General features: G+C 34.4%; 1 protein-coding gene across 5 annotated transcripts in view; it reads right to left on the bottom strand.

The window, feature by feature from the left end:
• ADGRL2 (adhesion G protein-coupled receptor L2) overlaps window positions 1–22,056 on the bottom strand; it is a 312,045-nt gene that overhangs the window by 25,876 nt on the left and 264,113 nt on the right. For all 5 annotated transcript variants that reach the window (XM_013962705.2, XM_005678182.3, XM_018045668.1 and 2 more), the window contains exons 7-11: window positions 18,119–18,412; window positions 17,483–17,586; window positions 16,464–16,649; window positions 12,571–12,754; window positions 20–145 (exon numbers count right to left, since the gene is read on the bottom strand). In XM_013962705.2, the coding sequence (XP_013818159.1) occupies window positions 20–145; window positions 12,571–12,754; window positions 16,464–16,649; window positions 17,483–17,586; window positions 18,119–18,412 (894 nt within the window). The remainder of the gene's footprint in view (window positions 1–19; window positions 146–12,570; window positions 12,755–16,463; window positions 16,650–17,482; window positions 17,587–18,118; window positions 18,413–22,056) is intronic.

Genomic DNA, 22,056 nt, shown 5'->3' with positions numbered 1-22,056 from the left:
AACCTTTGCTTCATCTTACCATTCCTGCTGTTCTGTTTAACAGTATTTGCAGAGAGTTGGATTGAGCTGCCTGCTCCTTTGATGCCAAGAGGAAATTTAAAGTCTTGGACCTGTCCTTCTGTACTGAGTACTGCAACTTCCAGAACTGGATGAGGTAAAAGATAAAGGAGGGGAAGAAAAGGGCATTCTTTATATTCACCGACAAAAAGGCAAACTGCACAGAAACCATTATTCTCCTTGCTTACTATTCTAAAAACTTTAGTGTTCAATTACAACAAAATTATGAACAAATAACTAAATTATTCTAAGAGGTCTTAAACTTTACTACTTTAAAAATTTTGGTGCAATCGTTTTAAAATTTTCATTAGAGTGTTACATATCCTGTGTTAACTAATTCTAGTCTTTTGGCCTATGAATATGAAGTGTCTAATTTATAGCACACAACTATCAAAATTTCGATTACAGCAGTAAAATTAAAAGACGCTTACTCCTTGGAAGGAAAGTTAGCTAGAAAGCATATTAAAAAGCAGAGACATTACTTTGTCAACAAAGGCCCGTCTAGTCAAGGCTATGGTTTTTCCAGTGGTCATGTATGGATGTGAGAGTTGGACTATAAAGAAAGCTGAGCACCAAAGAATTGATGCTTTTGAACTGTGGTGTTGGAGAAGACTCTTGAGAGTCCCTTCGTTTGCAAGGAGATCCACCCAGTCCATCCTAAAGGAGATCAGTCCTGAGTGTTCACTGGAAGGACTGATGTTGAGGCTGAAACTCCAATACTTTGGGCACCTGATGCGAAGAGCAGACTCTTTGGAAAAGACTCTGATGCTGGGAAGGACTGAGGCCAGGAGGAGAAGGGGACGACAAAGGATGAGATGGTTGGATGGCATCATCAATTTGATGGACATGAGTCTGAGTGAACTCTGGGAGGTAGTGATGGACAGAGAGGCCTGGTGTGCTGCAGTTCATGATGTTGCAAAGAGTCAGACACAACTGTGCAACTAAACTGAACTAAACTGAACTGACCAAAGTTTCACTGAAATCATGTTAAATAAAAATATTTCAAAATTATTTTTTGATTCTATGTTAAAGTAATTTTCAATGGCCATTACTTGTTAATAGTAAAACACACTATGAAGTATAAAATTTGAATACTTCTACTGCATGTAAGTATCTATTTCTATGTATTGCTACATAATGTATTTCAATACATAAAGATTACATAGGTCAATTTTGCAGTAATAAGTTTTCGATAATTTCTAAAAGTAGTTGCCCAGCATAGCATTATTTATGAGAAAACGTCTATGTCTGGCATTATGTTCAAACTTCCCATTAATTCTCACTAGTACTGATCAATTTTTACATACTCAAGTTGGGCAATTTGGTCTGCCACTTGTTTGGGTAAAAAATATTTTACTGGGACACAGCCTCAATTATCTATTAACATATTGTCTAAGGCAGTTAAGTATTTGCAGCTTAGGCCACATGGCCTGCAAAGCTTAAAATGTGTACTACTTGGATTTTTATAGAAAATTTTGCAAACCATTGCAGTATAATCCAAAGTTCAAAAATTCTAGTGAGGTAGGAACATTAGGAAAAAGGAAATGAAGTCAAGCCAATAAAAAAACATTAAGAACATTTATATGATCAGCAAGACTCTGTTTAAAAAATACTACTCAATTCTGTTTAAAAAATAATATAGTAATATTCTCAACAAAAATGTTGTCTACTATAATTCCAATAAAGATTATAATACTTTATATCAGCAAACATTTATTAAAAAAGAATGAAAAAATAGTTTCTACTTAACTATTTCATATTAATAATTAGCATGTGCCATTTACTGATGAAATGAGAGGAACTGGATGGAAAAATTTTCATTTCAGATATTTGCATTTTTAAAAGTAACATATAATTCAATAAATACAGTCCACATACTTTTCTCTAAATTTTACCCTCTCTGATGGCATATATCCTTGAATAGCTACTTCTGTATCTAGATAACACGTATATATATATGCTTGTATGTGCATACACATGCACATACACACAGAGTCAATGTGTGTATGAATGTGAGTAATGAATTCACTCTTTGCCTTTTAGGAAGACAAACTCATACCATTATAGAGTAACTCTTGGATGCTATTTTTTTTTAATCTTTCTCAACTTTCTTTTGTAAAATACTTACAGATGCAACTATAAATATGAAATCATAACATTACAGAGATTTTTATAAGCTATGAGGCCACATGTCAAGCACCTGAAATATAAGTTTATAATGACAGACCTATAACTCTTAGAATTCTACCTGCTGTAGAAGCTAGTTGAGATACTTTGCTTAGAAAGATTAAGCAGGTGGGTATGTAGGTGATCACTTCCATGTGCGTGGGTAATGATTTGAAGGAGACAAGATGAATGATAAAAAAATACATCGAAAATATACCTCCCTCTTCTTCACACTGAAAGGGGTTCTCAATTATTAATTATTCTTAAAACAAGACAAGACAGAGTAGAAGGAAATCTTTTAAGCTTTCATGAAGTATCCCAAATATATATGAACAAAGAGTTAATTTCATTTAACATATAATAATGCTTAAAATAATGTTGATAGTAAAAATAATTTGTTTGAATTTTCAAAAACAGGATCATTATGATAAATCTTAGTAGGGATGAAATAATCAACTTTATACTACAAATAAAGATAGACAAAGGGAAAATTTCCTAGAAACAAAACTGACTAAAACAAAAATTCAACAGTTTATGATCACTTAAGAAAATGAACTCATGGTTAAATATATACTGAATCTTTAACAAATTGATCCAGTAAGTGTTAAAAAAAATGTTTTTCAACTCATTTCGTAAGATATATATAATCTTGATGCATAAAACAGTAAAAAATTACAGAATATTCTCACTTATTTAAAGTATGTAAAATATTTAATTATATATACATGTTGGTGCTGCTGCTGCTAAGTCGCTTCAGTCATGTCCAACTCTGTGCGACCCCATAGACGGCAGCCCACCTGGCTCCTCTGTCCCTGGGATTCTTCAGGCAAGAACACTGGAGTGGGTTGCCATTTCCTTCTCCAATGCATGAAAGTGAAAAGTCAAAGTGAAGTCGCTCGGTTGTGCCCAACTCTTAGTGACCCCATGGACTACAGCCTACCAGGCTCCTCTGTCCATGGGATTTTCCCGGCAAGAGTACTGGAGTAGGGTGCCATTGCCTTCTCCGATATATACATGTTAAGTATATCCTAAACAAATTAAGTTTAACTGAAAAAGGCATACATAAATTAATGCATTACTGCTAAGTCACTTCAGTCGCATTAGAAAACACATTAATGTCTCTAGCCAAATTAAGAAACAAGAAAAATATTAAGAGAAAGAATTCAACAAATTTCAACATTCATGTAGTATAAAAAATCTTTATAAACAAGAAGGATAAAACAAAAATTCCTTGCCCAGATAAAGGCTTAATTATCAGTTAAGGGTTAGTATCCAAATCTATAGAAAAAAATGATGAAAAACTAGAAGCATATTTTTTAAAGTCAGGTTGATCCCTATCACTAAGTTTTATTTAACACTGTATAAAAGACCTATCTAAGACAGTAATTCAAGAATAACAAAAACATACAAAGACTAGGAGGAAAAAGCAATTTGTTAATCATTTACAGAAAATATAGTCAACTACATAGTAATGTGAGGAAGACTATACCATCACAAGGAACATAATTTAGCAAGCTGCAATCAGCAAAATCAACTGTATACTAATAAACAATCAAATTATATATCATTTTTAAAATACTATTTACAATAGAAATAGTGTACATTTCCTAGAAATAAGCCTAGATGTCCCAAGACATTTCTGGGAGAAATATGTAACTTTCCTAGGAAACCTAGCAACAGATGGAGAATTCTATCCTTCTCCAATCTGGGAGAACTCAACAGATAAATCTGTGACACTTCTTTCAAAGTCTATCTACAAACTCAGTATAATTCTAATAAAAACTCCAACAGAAATTTTTATAGTATGTGGAACTTGACAGGCTGATTTTAAAATGCACATGGAAGAAACATGCCAAAAAGCAGCTAAGAGGAATTCGATTCCTCAAGGAGCAGGGTTGAAAGAACTCACCAGATACTAATATTACTAAAAAAAAAAGCAACAATGTAAAACAGACACTCCCAACATGTACAGAAACTTGATATATGACAGAGATATCTTGACAAACCATTGGGTAAAGGAATGAATTATGTTTTAGAAGTGCTGAAACAACTGATTATCCATATGGAAAAAAACTAAAATTAGTTCCCTCACTAATATCATAAATAAAATAAATTTCAGGTTGGATTAAAAACATAAATGCAAAAAGGCAAAGCTTTTTCATATCTAAATAAAGTATAAAATCTTTATCACTACAAAGCAGAGAAAAATTTCTTGGTCAAGGGACCGAAAGAAAAAACACACTGTATTTTTAAGTAAGATTTCAAAAGTATTAATCTTAAAAGAAGAGACTCATAATTTGATTTTATTATTCTGTAAAACAAAATATTAATATACAAAGTAAAAAGAGAAGACACAGAATAAATATTTGCAAACTATGTAATCTTCAAAGAATTAGCTTCCAGAATGTTCCAGAATGTATTAGCTACAGAGAAAGAGATAAACAGGAAAAAATGTGGATAACATATTCACAAGAGAGAAAATTAAAATACTCAATAAATGCATTAAGTAATCAGGGAACTGCAAATTAAAATATGTGATCAATTCAGGTCTATTAGAATGACAAAATTTATATCAATAATAGAACTTTGGCAAAGAGAGTGATAGGGAACAGTGGTGATATTACTGGTGAGAGTGTAAAATTGATAAAGCAATAGAAAGCAATTTGGCAGTGTTTAGTAAAGTTAAACATGGGCATGATCTATCACTCCAAAACTATTTCCAGGTTTGTGTGTGTGCCTGTGTGTGTGTGTGTGCGTATGTGTCTAGAAAGGTATAAAGGATGAGTAAGAGACATAAAAAAACCTTCCCCTCAGTTTTTCTAATATCATCAATAAAGCATAAGCTACTAAAATATCTATCACAGGCATAGTTAAATAGCTGTGCATTCTTAGGACAAATGAATGAACAAGAGATGAACATATCAATGGGCATAAATATGAAAAATGTACAGTTATATTTATGGTGTGAAGTCATTCATGTTAAAACATGAAAGTGAAGTGAAAGTCACTCAGTTGTGTCTGACTCTGCAACCCCTTGGCATTCTCCAGGCCAGAATACTGGAGTGGGTAGCCTTTCCCTTCTCCAGGTAATCTTCCAATTCAGGAATTAAACCAAGGTCTCCTGCATTACAGGTGGATTCTTTACCAACGGAGTTATCAGGGAAGCCCTAAAATATGAAAGGTAGTTGCTAAACACACATACCTGTAGAGCAAAAGTAAATAAATAAAAACTTACTAATGCTTACAAGTAAAGTAAGAATGATGGCTACCCCCTTCTTAATCTGACCCGGAAGGAGGGGCCCAGAGGATTTCTAGATTATATATACCTATTTCTTTCCTCCAAACTTGAAATAAATATGGTGAAATGCTATGATGTGGCTCAGTGGATGACTGGTACACAGATGTTTATGATTTTCTCTATACTCTTGTACACTTCGAACAATATATGCTTTGTTCAACATATTTCCCAAAAGTGAATATACTTGATCCACAGGAGAACCACCTGGAGCCTCACTCATAGCCAGTGCTGTTGATGGGATTTTAATACAGTTATCTCTCCTTACGTTTGTCAAATTCATTTCTGTGTAGTGGCTGCAGTGAGTGGAAAGGGGAAGAAAAATAAGAGAGTGTATAGGAAAAACTAGGACCTCTGGCAGCCAACCAGCATTGTACCATGTTCCACTAGCTTGAGTCCCAGGGTAAAAACAACCGGAGTAGATGGTACAGAGCAGGGCAAAGTCGAGACTCAGGTGACATGGAGTTAAGGAGTCATAAACTTTATTGTTTAGAGCTGCTGTGACTCTGGGGTTTTTGTTACCACAATATAACTAAGCTTAAATTGATATATACAATCAAGTTGGCTGCTAAGCACATTGGGAAAATAAACTATAAGGAATTCTATAATGCTGGAGTAGGCTGATAATAACTAAACCACCTAATCAATCTTAAGATCATAAAGAAAGACACTCAAATATGTGTTTCTTTTCATAAGATGCAAAAGAAAATTAATGGGCGGGGGGCAGGTAGAGTGGAATTTAAATTGGAGGTTATTAGACGAGCCAAAGAACCTAGAAGGTAGAAGGAAAATTTTTTCTCTCCTGTACGAGCAATGTATCAGTCAGATGTAGATGAATTTGTGTACTGGTTAAACAAACTGCTGCTGCTGCTGCTAAGTCACTTCAGTCATGTCTGATTCTGTGCGCTCCCATAGACGACAGCCCACCAGGCTCCCCTGTCCCTGGGATTCTCCAGGCAAGAACACTGGAGTGGGTGGCCATTTCCTTATCCAATGCATGAAAGTGAAAAGTGAAAGGGAAGTCACTTAGTCGTTTCCGACTCTTAGAGACCACATGGACTGCAGCCTACCAGGCTCTGCCGCCCATGGGATTTTCCAGGTGAGAGTACTGGAGTGGGGTGCCATTGCCTTCTCAGTAAACAAACTAGGTACTAACAAATTTCCAAAAATTAAATAATTGAAGTCTCCTTTTTATCATGTGAACTGATTTTTTTTTAATTATTTAAAGTATGGCAATGGCTTGTGTTCTTTTTTCTTAAAGTCTAAGGTGAAGGTGAAGTCGCTCAGTCGTGTCCGACTCTTTGCAACCCCGTGGACTGTAACCTACTAAGCTTCTCCGTACATGGGATTGTCCAGGCAAGAATACTGGAGTGGATTGCCATTTCCTTCTCCAGGGGATCTTCCCTACCCAGGGATTGAACCCAGGTCTCACGCATTGGAGGCAGATGCTTTAACCTCTGAGCCACCAGGGAAGCCCTTAAAGTCTAAGATACATATTAAATAATTTATGGTAATAATGTAATGTTAGGGTTTGCTTTAATAATACAGTGATGAGAGGAATAAGTGAAACCAGATTAGCTAGATGTTGTTGAAGCTGGGTAATGAGGACTTTTTATCAAAATTAAAAACTTTTCCTTCTCTCAGGATATCATTAAGAAAATGGAACAGAGCGTCACATACTAAGGGAAATCACTCAGAATATACATAGATTTGACAAAAGATTCACATCAGAAATATATAAAAATCCTAACAGTAAAGCATCTGCCTACAATGCTGGAGAACTGGGTTCGATCCCTGGGTTGGGAAATCCCCTGGGGAAGGAAATGGCAACCCACTCCAGTACTCTTGCCTGGAAAATCTCATGGATGGAGGATCCTGGTAGGCTATAGTCCATGGGGTCCCAAAGACTCACATACGACTGAATAACTTCACTTTATTTCATTTTCACTTTCTATAATCCAATAATAAGACAAATAACTAAAATGGGCAAAATATATAAGCAGATAGTTTACAAAAAGATATATGAATAGCCAAAACGCACATGAAAAGTTGGAATAGTTTTCAATAAAATATAACTTAGCAACCATACAAATGAAAAGTAAAACTAAAATGAGATTCCATTACAAACCATTAAAATGGCTAAAATGAAAAAGACATTTGAAAACACAGTTGTAAATGCTAGTGAGAATGTGAAGCAACTGAAACTCTAATTTTTGTTAGGAATATAAAAGAGTACAACCATTTGGGAAAATAAGAACTTGACTAGTAATAGGCAAAAATTGAGAACAAACTAAATGTATGACCAACCAAGTGAGTAGATACAAAAATATGGTTGTCTCCTTAAAATGGAAATTCAGCAATAAGAATGATTTAATTACTGATGCTGGCACCAAAACAGATGAATCTCAATAACATTATACTGTATAAAAGAAGCAAGATCAAAAAGAGCATATAGTTTATGATTCCATTAACTGAAGGTCTAGAAAAAGCAAAATTATAGTGACATAAAACAGATCAGTGGTTGCTTGTGGCTGGGAATATGAAAAAAAAACTATCAAAGATTATAAAAGACCCTTTTGAGGTAGGTGAAATATTGACCAAGCAGTTGGTTAAACGGGTGTACATTGTCAACACTCATCAAAAAGTACACTTTAAAACAGTTGCTTTTATTGTATATAAAGTATACCTCAAAGCTGATTTTAAAAAGCTATACTCAGATATAATTATAACATAAAATTTTACCATTATATGAGGTCCTGTATAAGGGTAAATCATGTAATCAAGTGAAAATAGGGATTCAAGGAGAAACCACTAAGGAGGAAAATCAAATTGTCTTAATAAACAAAGATACTGTAGCCATACTCTAACTTTAGATAAGAACATAGAATGAAGACATAAAAGGATAATGGGATATTTTAGTCCTCATATATGAAAAGAGAACTCTTCCTAGGAAAAAGTTGAATCTTGAGTGTCATTAAATTATGGATGATATTTTTCACAAAATTGTGAGATAAAAGATTGGAATATATAAAATGATCTTCATGGCATTAATTCTTGGGTAATCAATACATGATTACATTAAGATCAGGACCTTATTTTTTTGTATTGAGGTATAGCTGATTACCAATGTTGTGATGGTTTTGGGTGAGCAGAGAAGGGACTCAGCCATACACATACATGCATCTATTTCACCTAAATCAAATCCCTTATAACTATACAGCGGAAGTGAGAAATAGATTTAAGGAACTAGATCTGATAGACAGTGCCTGATGAACTATGGACAGAGGTTCATGACACTGTACAGGAGACAGGAATCAAGACCGTCCCCAAGAAAAAGAAATGCAAAAAAAGCAAAATGGCTGTCTGAAGACACCTTACAAATAGCTGTGAAAAGAAGACAAGTGAAAAGCAAAGGAGAAAAGGAAAGATATACCCATTTGAATGGAGAGTTCCAAAGAATAGCAAGGAGAGATAAGAAAGCCTTCCTCAGCAATCAATGCAAAGAAATAGAGGAAAACAATAGAATGGGAAGGATTAGAGATCTCGTCAAGAAAATCAGATACCAAGGGAACATTTCATGCAAAGATGGGCTCAATAAAGGACAGAAATGGTAGGGACCTAACAGAAGCAGAAGAGGTGGCAAGAATACAAAGAATAACTGTACAAAAAAGATCTTTACAACCCAAATAATCACAATGGCGTGATCACACACACTCACCTAAAGCCAGACATCCTGGAATGTGAAATCAAGTGGGCCTTAGGAAGCATCACTACCAACAAAGCTAGTGGAGGTGATGGAATTCCAGTTGAGCTAGTTCAAATCCTAAAAGATGATGAGCTAAAAGTGCTGCACTCAATATGTCAGCAAATTTGGAAAACTCAGTAGTGACCACAGGACTGGAAAAGGTCAGGTTTCTTTCCAATACCAAAGAGAAGCAATGCCAAAGAATGCTCAAACTACCGCACAATTGCACTCATCTCACACACTAGTAAAGTAATGCTCAAAATTCTGAAAGCCAGGCTTCAGCAATACGTGAACTGTGAACTTCCTGATGTTCAAGCTGGTTTTAGAAAAGGCAGAGGACCCAGAGAGCAAATTGCCAACATCTGCTGGATCATTGAAAAATCAAGAGAGTTCCAGCAAAACATCTATTTCTGCTTTATTGACTATGCCAAAGCCATTGACTGTGTGGATCATAATAAACTGTCGAAAATTCTGAAAGATATGGGCATACCAGACCACCTGACTTGCCTCTTGAGAAACCTGTATGCAGGTCGGGAAGCAACAGTTAGAACTGGACATGGAACAACAGACTGATTCCAAATAGGAAAAGGAGTACGTCAAGGCTGTATATTGTCACCCTGCTTATTTAACTTCTATCAATCAGAGTATATCATGAGAAACGCTGGGCTGGTAGAAGCACAAACTGGAATCAAGATTGCCAGGAGAAATTTCAATCACCTCAGATATGCTGATGACACCACCCTTATGGCAGAAAGTAAAGAGGAACTAAAAAGCCTCTTGATGAAAGTGAAAGAGGAGAGTGAAAAAAGTTGGCTTAAAGCTCAACATTCAGAAAACGAAGATCATGTCATCTGGTCCCACCACATCATGGGAAATAGATGAGGAAACAGTTTCAGGGGCTCCAAAATCACTGCAGATGGTGATTGCAGCCATGAAATTAAAAGACGCTTACTCCTTAGAAGGAAAGTTATGACCAACCTAGATAGCATATTAAAAAGCAGAGACATTACTTTGTCAACAAAGGTCTGTCTAGTCAAGGCTATGGTTTTTCCAGTGGTCATGTATGGATGTGAGAGTTGGACTGTGAAGAAAGCTGAGCGCGTAAGAATTGATGCTTTTGAAATGTGGTGTTGGAGAAGGCTCTTGAGAGTCCTTTGGACTGCAGGGAGATCCAACCAGTCCATTCTGAAGGAGATCAACCCTGGGATTTCTTTGGAGGGAATGATGCTGAACCTAAAACTCCAGTACTCTGGCCACCTCATGGGAAGAGTTGACTCACTGGAAAAGACTCTGATGCTGGGAGGGATTGGTGGCAGGAGGAGAAGGGGACGACAGAGGATGAGATGGCTGGATGGCATCACTGATTTGATGGACTTGAGTCTGAGTGAACTCTGGGAGTTGGTGATGGACAGGGAGGCCTGGCGTGCTGCAGTTCATAAGGTCACAAAGAGTCAGACACGACTGCAACTGAATTGAATTGATTTTCCCTCCAAATTCCCTCCTGGGGCATTATTTTTCAGAAGTCAGTAAAACATGTACTATACATACTATGAGAAATCTATGCATAATGTTCTTTCTTTAATTAAAAAATAATTTAAAACCAGTGTAAAGGATAATCATATGGAATTCCGAAAAATACAACTATTAGGAAAAAAAATATTCCTGACCATTCTCAAACTAAGATAAAAATGTCTCCGACATATAACAATATGTATGTTCTACATATGTGAAGCTGATGGGAGCAGACAGACAATGTCAACCTGGCCTATCAAAATTTCTTGCTCTCTTGGAAGGAGCTTAAGTGGTAAATTTTAGGTTTTTTTTTTTGGAGTGGGGGGCATTGCTTTTAAAATATTCTTCAAAAGATTTAAAAAACAAATGGAGATCTCAACACAACACTTTAAATACTTTTTATGATTTATCTTCTGAGATTATCAAGTCTACACTCCTTTAACCTTATAGGCACATCCCTGAAAACATCTGGGAAGAATTGTTTAATGTGTATCTTAGGAAATTCATTAGACTACTAAATAAATTAAACTCAGAAATAACAGCTCTAGACAGAAAAGAGAACCTTTATTTTCTATTTCTACTAGCAATGGTAGATTATCACTTTCCTGTGACTGCTCTCCCAAAGCAAGCCATATTATTTTGACCTAAAATGAAGTTATTTATCACTTCAAACCTCAGAAAGTAATAAAAATATTATTTTAATAATACCCTCTTTCTAAAAACTCAGTTACTTAAAATTTTGTATCTAAATCCAGGTATCATAATTAGATTTATCTCTATTTTTCCCATACAATTTGCTTTTCTGCATTTTTAAATATAAAGTCCCACGTTTCAGTAGGCACAATAAGGCAATAAGATAGGGCATCCTAGACAGCAGAACTTCATTCAATATCTGCTGCTCCGATACATTCTTTCAATGACAGAGTAGTCTGTGTTCCCTTTTGGTTTGTTTTCACATTTATGCTTTGGAAATTTATTTCCTTTACTAAAGGATACTATAAACTTCATCTGAGCCCAACCCCACTGAATAACAATTCTAAATCAGTCAAGCCTATACTGACTGACAAGTCAATTCTATACTGATTATAGTATAATCCTTATATATTTAGTATATATACATTATAGATTATAGTATAATCAGTATAGAATTATACTAATTCATTAGCATAATTTCACTAAACTTATGGTACTTTTCTCAAATATCATCAAAAGTGAATTCTTGCCTCTCACTTCCAGCATTTAAATTCTACAGGATCCTCCAAAACTATCTGCAGCTATTTTGCAATCTATAAAGCATGAGTATTCTGCTGCATGGGGGATGTATATCACTGACCACATTTTCACCTGAAAGCAGTTGTGTTTAATATCAACATTTGGCTCACATATCTGTGCACCTAAAATATTTGACTGGGAGAACACATTCCAGAAAGTAATTTAAATTCATTCGGAACATATCATATAAATGGAAAAGCATTTGCCCTAGTTCCACAGCAAGCATTATCACTACTTAAGCAATCCATATTCTGGCATTTAAGTACTCTAAACCCTTCTTTCCTTTAATGATTTTTTAGTTGGGAAAAAGTACATCAAACCAACTTTCATAAGACATAGATTTTGGCTTTTGCATTAATTTTATGAATGTGATCAGTTATATTTCTTATTAAGGGACAAACATAATTTGACAAAAGAAAAGCTTAGCACTTGGAAATAACTCAAAGGATTCACAATGGAATCATAATTCTCTTAAACATCTATCTTCTAAATAAAAATTAAACTTGACAATAGATTCACTCACCAATATTTTCTGTGGGCATTGACACCCTAGTTGGTTCTACGAGATTGTCAGCCAGGACAAACGCTCCTTCTTCCAATGTATCCAGCAACATCGTTGCAGTATGTGCTTGTTCAGAAGAATTCATGTGCTTCCATGATTCCAAAGCTTCAGGTCTCAGAAGATTGTCCACTGTATCAACAATTGCCTGCATCCATTAGAAGACCATCATTAGTACTGACTGCTTCTAGTACAAAGGTGATTTTCAATCACTGACTACTAAAATTGTAATATTTATCTATCTTGTAAAATTTATTATATTACACATACTTTATTATATCAAGATAAAAATATGACGATTTACTCTTATGGAAGAATACCTGGACAACACATTATCTGGCCAACTTGATGTCTGACCCTTTCAAAATAGAACTAACTGAAGATTAGTAGACTACTATTTAATTATAAAGACTAAGTATAAAGAGAAAGCTCATTTCTGTTTATCTAATCATATCTCCATAATTGAAAAGAAAACCAGTGTCAGCTCTTAATCTGAGGTATTACACATAAATGCACGGTCACTCCTCCATACAATCTCAAGACTTATATGTTCTAAATAGAAAACATTGGTATCTCTAGAGTAGCTTAATATATCTGCTTAAAAATTAAATCATGTTGGTTTTGGGAACCTGAACTAAAATAGTATCCAAAATTGTGCCTTATAACATTGTCTACTATTATCATTGGGAAAAAAACCAAGATGACTTCACAGTTTATAAATTATTTGTGAACATTTCCACTCTTTCAATTCCCTGGCTAGCTAAAAATACTAGAGAGTATACCACCATGTGTAAACAATGATCTGATTTTAAGGGGATCAGGAAAACAGTCAAAATATTTAAAGCCTGACTAATAATTTATAAAAACAGAAAGGCAAAATAAAGTCCTTATAAATATACATGTTATAAATATTCATATATATATATAGGTTTAGTGTATTACCATGCAAAACAATATAAAATAAAAATGTAACCCAGTCAGTTATGCAATTGAAAGTTGGCTTTTGCACTGATACTTACTGTAGTTGTACACTGACTATGGCTTAATAACTGAAATCACTAAGTTTATTTCCTCTTTCTCCCATGTACCTAGTCACAGTGCATCATTAAGCCCAAATATAAATTGCTCTGATCTACTGTCAATCATTGAGAAAAAAGAACACACATTGTACAAACACAACAAAAATGGCCTGTTTGAGGTATTGTATTGAAATGAGCTGATGAAAAAGTTGTTTGAGGCTACTGTCAGAGTGAGATTAATTAGCTTAATCCATCTTAATATCCTTGTTTTGTCTGCCATGTGAGTCACCAAGACCTTCCTGGCAGGTAGAAGATACTTGCAAGTGGAGGCAAAGGCTTTTCTCTCTACTGGGAGATACAATAGTCAAAATGCTCACATTGATATTGCTGCATCCATTAACTGGAGTGGAACAGAAAGTGGTCTGCTGAGGCCAGATTCAAGTTACCAAGAAATACAGACTGGAGCCTCTAATATAAGCTACAAATGAATCCTTTGTCACAAAGCAGGTATTTGTTTCATTTGCATAGTGTAAGTCAGCTTCTAATTTGTAATTTAAGGTGTTTTCTTAGTCTTATCTGAACAGAGAAGCTCATTTGAGACATACTGAAAACGACACTGGTCAGAAATTAAGGTCATGCTGAAATTTACTACCTATACACATAACTCGCTGATGGCATGCTTTCATTAATTTGAATCGCTCCTTATTTATTATCATTTGTATTTTTCTAGTGGCATCAAAACGATCATTACACTAATCATATTCCTGAAGTAGTCTCCCTGCCAAAGAAAAAAAACTGTACTACTCCCACTGAGATATACATCCTGGGCAACATACCAATTATTACATTTCACACATTAACTAATACCTTAAAGGTGAGTTGAAAATTTCAGTATGACATATTCTATAAATTTCAGCATGTAATTCTTTGACCCCATTAAACAGTCTAATAAGGGACTTTCAAAATATTAATACCTAAAAAAAGACTTTCCCACTGCTTTTTCTTTTTAAGTTCTCAGATCCAACAATGTCTATTACTAGCTAGTGAAATGCTATTATTTCTCCAGATCTTGCCAACCAAAACTGGTGAAGTCATACCTTCTGACTAATCTCTGTTTTACAAAATTTACAAAGTTCTTTTGTTTTGTTTTCATACGCATATAAATGACTTCTTCTGTTTGATTGACTAGGAATATGGTCCCCAGATGAGTAAAGTTAGAAAGTAACTATACCCAGCAAAATGAACTTCTAAACTTCACAGAATAAAACAAAATGTAATGTAGTCTTATTATTTTGATCTATCATACAGTTAGCTTGGCATAATTCTATGGTTAGTTTCACCACATTTCCTATTTTACTTGCGTATACCAGCGAGGAAAATTGGCTTCAGTAGAAAAAGATTCTGAGGCAAACAGTGACTTTCTGTTCCTATTATCCTTCACAAAAAACTATATATCTACAGTACAGTCACATTACTTATATTTCATTCCTAGTAAACCCTCCCAATATCAACCTGATTCTAGTAACGACACCTAAAATTTTCAAAACAAAGCCTATTTTATTTAAGAGTACACCACAGAGATAAGAAAGCAGTGACTTTTTCATGCACATACATTATGACTATACAGTCTTTGATATGATAAACTGCCAAGAATATATCATAGCTGTTTTACTGAAGTTGTTTTTAATCCACAAAGATGACAACAGGGGATAACAAGACTTTATGATTACTTTCCAATTCAGAGGATATTTTATTTAAATTCCTGTATGTTTGGATGAATGCAAAAACAGCAAAAAATATAAAAATAAGCTATTTGCTTATTCTGAGAGTAATATACCTGGGAAAAGAAACATTTGTACAGCTGATATGGGGCACATTATATAATTATCAAAGACTGAAACACATTGGTTCATGCAGCAAGATGATAAAGCGTAGCAGGAAGCTGAAGAAGGGAGAAAGCAGGGTGACAGCACAGGAGAGATACCTTAAGGTAAGCCCTGCATGTCTTCTCTCGTTTTTGGAGCTTTTTAGTAAAAGAAAAGAAAATCAGAGGTTAGATTTTTATCTGTTGCATATGGGGAAAGAAGAAATCCTACAAAAATTAAATTGGTGGTCCTGAGCTCAGTGTTTATTATGTACTGTAGTCCTCTGGACTTCTGTGAGTGTATACTGACTGCCAAGACTGTGTATTCACAGCTTTTAGCTTTATTTTGCTAAATATAATAATGCAAAGTATCTTGATAAAACTAGAGACAAAATATGTGATAAAAAGCAAGAAAAAACCTATAAAGTCATTTTAGCCACAGATTTCAGATTCATATGAATTTCATATGAACACTTTATAGTATGGTTAAAATAACTATCAAATTTTTGTCAAGGTGAGAAAAATTAGTAGCACTAACACACTATACTTCTACCAAAAAACACTTGTCCTTCTTCCCAAACCTAGTATTAAAAACAAATTTTTAGTATCTAACAGTCCTGTAACAATTTTGTTATAATCACATGAGTTGCCTGTATTAGTATATGAGTTGTTTAACACAATCTCTCCAATTGCAGATAATGCCTTCCAAAGTGAGAGTACTGACAACAACCAGGTAGATGAAGTTTACCACCAACTAATTTTCCCTCAGGTAATTAGCATCATCTGGGGGGCAACGAGGGGAGTGCATGTTGCTCCTTTCACAACTACAATTATTTTTTGAGATATGAACCAAATTAGAAGTTTTGTTTCTATTCGTATGTCATGGGGACCAAAAGTTAGGCAGTCAACTGCTGAAGAATCCAGAGCAGACATACAAAACATCTAACTGAAAATAACAAAAAGTTTCTACCTACCTTGTTATAACTCCGTCCAGCTGAATCCTTTTCACTAGGTTTCAGTTCCTGCAGCTGTGCATCAAGAATGTCCACCAACTGCTCCATCAATCTCACTGAAGAACTCACATCACCAGCAAACACTGGCCCTTTGGTATGTTTAGCCAGTTCATTGGCAAGGCTAGCAGCATTTTCTCCGCTTCTAATCTGAAATAAGAGTTTATATTATCTCAGTAAAGATTTCTTGTTGTTTGTGGCTTCTTGTTTTTTTCCCAAGGATCTTTGTTGTGGTGAGAAAAATATACACAAACATGTCAAAATCTGCAACTAACTGAGACCAATAACTTTCTCTTTATTTCAGATGATTAAAGGTTCTTAGATCCTCAAAAAGAAATTCTTAGGCAGGCATTTAAAGGAAACAAAAGAGAAAAAAAGCCCTTTAAAAATTTTTTGAGACAACTCTCTCATTTCACTGCAACCATTTTAAACTGCTGCTTAGAAATCTTATTAATTTATTCCAATGATCCAGAAATTTAAGTCAGAATGTAATCAGTATAACACTGAGGGTTATTATTTATTGCTTGCCTTTCAGAAAGGTGGTAAAACTAAAATGTCACTACATTACACTGTATTAAAGTTACTAATGCCTTTAAAGTCATTTTTACTTATTCTGTCATAATCATCTGTGATATGAACATCTGCTTGCATTCTGTGGATTCAGTTGCAAACTTAATGACATTTGATTTATTAGGCCAGTGCACTATTTGTCTTACGAACATCAAAAGAAACAGAACAAACTAAATATGAATGAAATTAAGCAAGTATGTATTCATTAAAAAGCTTCACATAGAAAACAGCATGCCCTGAAACATATGTAACTTTGAATAAATAGTTTACAGACAAAACTATGCATAATTTTTTACTTTCATACTGAACAAAGAACAACGAAGCTGGTCTTAACATACAAAGCTAAATTATTTATGTTAGAAGTTAAAGCCCTTAATCACCAATGTGTATCATATTAAAAGGTTCCAACCAACCTTCTGAGCCAGCTGATTTACCCAGTGTGAGGTACAGTTGCTAAGATCAGGGCCCTTAGGGTTCCATGTTCCAGTGGAAAGCACGCAGAGATACGAGGCAGTTCCTACAACAGATGCAGAAAACAACAGTGAAATTGAAACCATTTTTCCTGCATGCATTCGGGAAATCCACTATGATGATCCTACTCCGTGTGTTAAATTTTGAATAAACGCTAATGGAAGTAGTTGACAATAACTGACAAAAAGCAGAATATAAACAGTAAATATAAAGTCGGCACAGAAATATCAGACATTTACAGCAAACAAACAAAAAGCCCTTTTTCTTGGGACTCATCCAAAATGATACTTTGTAATGAGAAACACAGCTGTTAGGCAGTCTCACTACAGAATCCATGGGCCTAAATCTCAGGCTTGACCTAGGACTTGGAAGAAGGAGTGGGAATTCAAAGCCTGATCTCAAGACTTTTATAGTTTCAAAACCTTTGTCTACAGGTGCTATATTACCAAAGTAACAAAATAACAATTAAGTTAGCTATTGTAAATATCTTTTTCCTCAAATAAAATCACTTCAGTGTAATTCAGAACTTACTTAAAGTGTTAATAGTATATGTAGTATCAATATTTGACAGGAAATACCTCTCGTTCCCTTGGGACACGGTCGTTCAACCATCATTCCCCTTTGTGTCTGAGGCCACCTTATCCCCCTCGCGTCTAATGCTTCGCAGAATCTCTCTGGCAGGGGAAAAATATTTGTTACAGGAGGAATTTTGGTTGTAGAAACTGCTGGAGGTGCTTTTGTCCCTTTGCTTCCTTCCTGCGATCCAGCTACAGTTGTGCTCATGGGGCCTTTCTGTGAAGTAGTGCTTGTGGTTGATACTGTGGTTTTGAACATCTCAGCTGAAGAAGTTATTGTCACAGCTGTGGTAGGCACTATGGAAAAGAGATGAGTATGTTAATCTCAAACACACATCACATTCATATGTGAATGTCTGCACAGGCACACACACACACACACACACACACGTACACACACAAAAAACACAATCATCCCAAACCAACAAAATGGGGATCACTGAGAATATCCACAGGTTAGTAAGAATGAATCTCTTCATTTATTCCAAATTATTCATATTGTTGACTAAGTGACTGGCAGTTTGTGTTTTATCCTAGATTTTGCTGACTGTGTTTTAGGCTTACTTTTCAATGAAATATTTGATAGTACAGTTTATATATAATTTCAATATATATTATCTAACAGGAAATGAAGGATAGTTTAATATAAAGTTTCAATGTACATATCAAGTATGGTGTCATATCAGATAATTTAGAAAAAGCCATTTCTTATATAAGTTCATACTCTGAAACAATAAAACTCAAAGTATCAACAAAAGTCTGACTATTACATAATAATTAGGACAATATAAAATTTCAAGTCACCCACTCTACATCTTACAGGGAAACAAATACTGTGACATCTTTCCACCCAGCAGCCATTCTTGCTTGAAAGATTTTTGAGCATGGCTGATTAGATCCAAACAGAAGATAAGCTTGGCATGTTTGTTCTGTTTTAGTAAGGAAACATCTGAGGCTTTGACATCTTTCTTTTTGAAAAGATAGGTATGAAAAGAAACTAGTTCTGATCAGAGGTTATATATAATCTCATCAAGGTAACAAGTTGGACCAAATTATGCCTAATTCAAAACCAACTCTACATATTAATAGAGATTTTAAAAGGACCTATAGTTAACTCACTTAAAAACAGAAATTCAAAAAGAAAAAAAATTTAGGGTTATTCTGGACTTCCAACATTATTTTTAAACTGTTAATCCATTAGGTTAAAATAATAATGGAGTTTAATGTTTTCATTCATTAATGACCACTTAGTTTAAAAAACAAAAAAATTCTGTCAGTAAAACTTTAATGGCATCATTTAAAATCTATTAGGTGATCACACTATAAAGTTTTATCAACATTTAGATTACTGAATCTTAAGACTTTATAATTTTGAGGATTTAAATTTAAATTTAAATAAAGCAGAACAAATTAAAAATAACTATTTTAAATGATAATCTTATAAAACATTGTTATTTTATGGTTTTGCTGCACAAAAGAACCAGAATAGAACATTAAAACTTCTTGGAAAACAAGTTCATATTATCACTGACATAATTAGTATTTTAAGCTCTGGTCCCTAGATAGTTTGCATAATTCTGACTCTATGACAGAGTATGCTAAGTTCATCAGAAAAAGCAGTGTACACCTATTTCTAGTTCTTTAGTAGTGACAAACTTCTTGTTACCAGTAAGTGCAAGATACACTTTTGACAGTCTGTTTTCATCCTATCACTAGAGAAACTTCTTAACCAACTGGTTTATTTCCAGGGCACTGGTTACTAATCATATGAGAGAATCCTGTGTACATTAGTCAAGCATCACGCCTAGCCAGCTGTTGTAGAAACCTATTCAAACCTGTTTATCGTTTTTTTTGGTAAAGCACTTGCCTGACATCTTGTTAAACCTCATAATTTTCTCTTGATTACAATGCAGCCAAGCTTTCAGTGCTTCTCAATTAACATTTGTCAAAAGCATCACAATCTTTTGAATAAGTGTTAAATGAATGTTGTTGAATCAAATCGTAAAGGGGGTGGGAAATCAGAGCAAAGAGAAAAGGGCAGAGCAGAATGGTTTAATGCTACCCCATCTGATGTATCCCTTGACACTGTACTAATTAGTACATATTTAATGACTGAAATATGTATTAACAATACACAATTAGTGATCTGTTAGCTAAGCGTCAGTAAAGATTCAAATAAATGAGTGAAGGTAGGCAATAAAATGACCTCTATTAAATGTACAAAACTTCCTGAAATATTCTGTAGCCCATTTCCATGTGTCACTGATGATACATTTTCATATATTTTATCTTTTGTTCATTAAAAGAAGTTAAACTTCTTTAAGCAACACATTGTTCACTTGTGAATCAATGAAATATCGGGGTATCATGAAAATAAACATGAACATCAACATTAAGTGGCAAAATTTAACCCTTTAGGAGGACAACTACAAAACTGTGCAAGGACAAGATTTAGGAACTTCAAGAAAAAGCAATTTTCTAATACTGAAGCTAGAGATGAGGATATATTTATAAAAATTAATGTTTCTTTCCTTAGATGAAGACAGGTCACAACAGGGCACCCCATGATGATAAAAGCTTACATTTACTCAGCATTTATGTACCAGATGCTGTGCTAATCATCACTCATGGATCATCAGATGATCTTATTTAATCCTTACCACAACCCCATGAAGTAGGCACTATGATTATCTTTCTTTTACAGAACAGAAAACTAAGCATTGGAGGAGGTTAACCAGTTTGTTCAAGGTCACTTGTCCACAATGCTCTTAAATGTTATGATCTTACTTTTCTAGACAAAAGATTTTCATAGACTCTGAGAAAGTACGATACCCCACAAGCAATATGTCCTTGTTTTGGAGCATTTAACTGACACTGTGGTCTGTGTAAATCTCTAAAAGAAGAAAAACTGTGGGAATATAAGGTACTAAAACAGTAATAATAAAAAGTTTCACAATGAAATGTTTGTGGCAAAAGGCTCAAAACTCAAGAACTTCCTATAAATGGTAATAGGAAACATGACAAGTCACAATAGAATTATACTGTAAATCTAAACCCTACTGTTCACAGCCTTCCCGGTTATCAGATGCCATATCAACACACAGATTAAATGACTTAGCATTCTACCTACCATATATAATTTAAGTACAGAGACCTAGAAACACTGACATTAATGCTAATAAACATATATATTAATAAGTACCCATGAAAACCTCAACAAACACAGTCAAACTGGTTCAATTTACTATGCCAGTATTTATTACAAACTTGCTAATTATTATCAGCTTTTTCCTATGTGAAAACATTTTAAGGATAATATGTATTTATGATAAATGAGAGGGTAGTTATTTCCCTCTTCCAAGTCCCCAATTCATCCATTATTCACTGAATGAACACAAGCTAGAGTGAGAATATAGTCTAGTAAGGCAAAAACTGCAGCAGATTTATTAAATTTACCCTTATTCAATATCTAAAAACACCAATCATCTTTTAATTACCATTCATTATCAGCAGGAAGATGTTTTAAGAAATATTCTATATTAAACACTTCTTAAATAATAAATCTAATTGGCTCTCTTAAAAAAATGTCCCTCATGTTGTTTGCCATGCTTCATTATTACTCTAAGTCAGATATTCAGAAACCATCAGAACTCAAGACAATATTTTTCAATAATGTTTGGGATATCAAATCTGCAGACAGATTAAGTAAGTATAAATCAATTCAGATTAAGACATAGAAAAGAGTTAATATATGACCGAAATGGCTATTTTTTCCCTAAGCCAACATTATAGAGGAAGAAAGCAAAAGAGGAAAAACAGATCTAGTTTAGGATAATGGAGCAAATTAACTAAGCAGAGAACACAGAAAGCTAAAAATTTAAAGAAAATAGGAAGATGTATTTGAAAGCACTATGAAGGCAAAGTAATAACATGCTTGTGCT

Source organism: Capra hircus, chromosome 3, assembly GCF_001704415.2.
Source record: "Capra hircus breed San Clemente chromosome 3, ASM170441v1, whole genome shotgun sequence".
Classification (NCBI taxonomy): domain Eukaryota; kingdom Metazoa; phylum Chordata; class Mammalia; order Artiodactyla; family Bovidae; genus Capra; species Capra hircus.
This window is presented reverse-complemented; position numbering and strand designations above follow the sequence as displayed.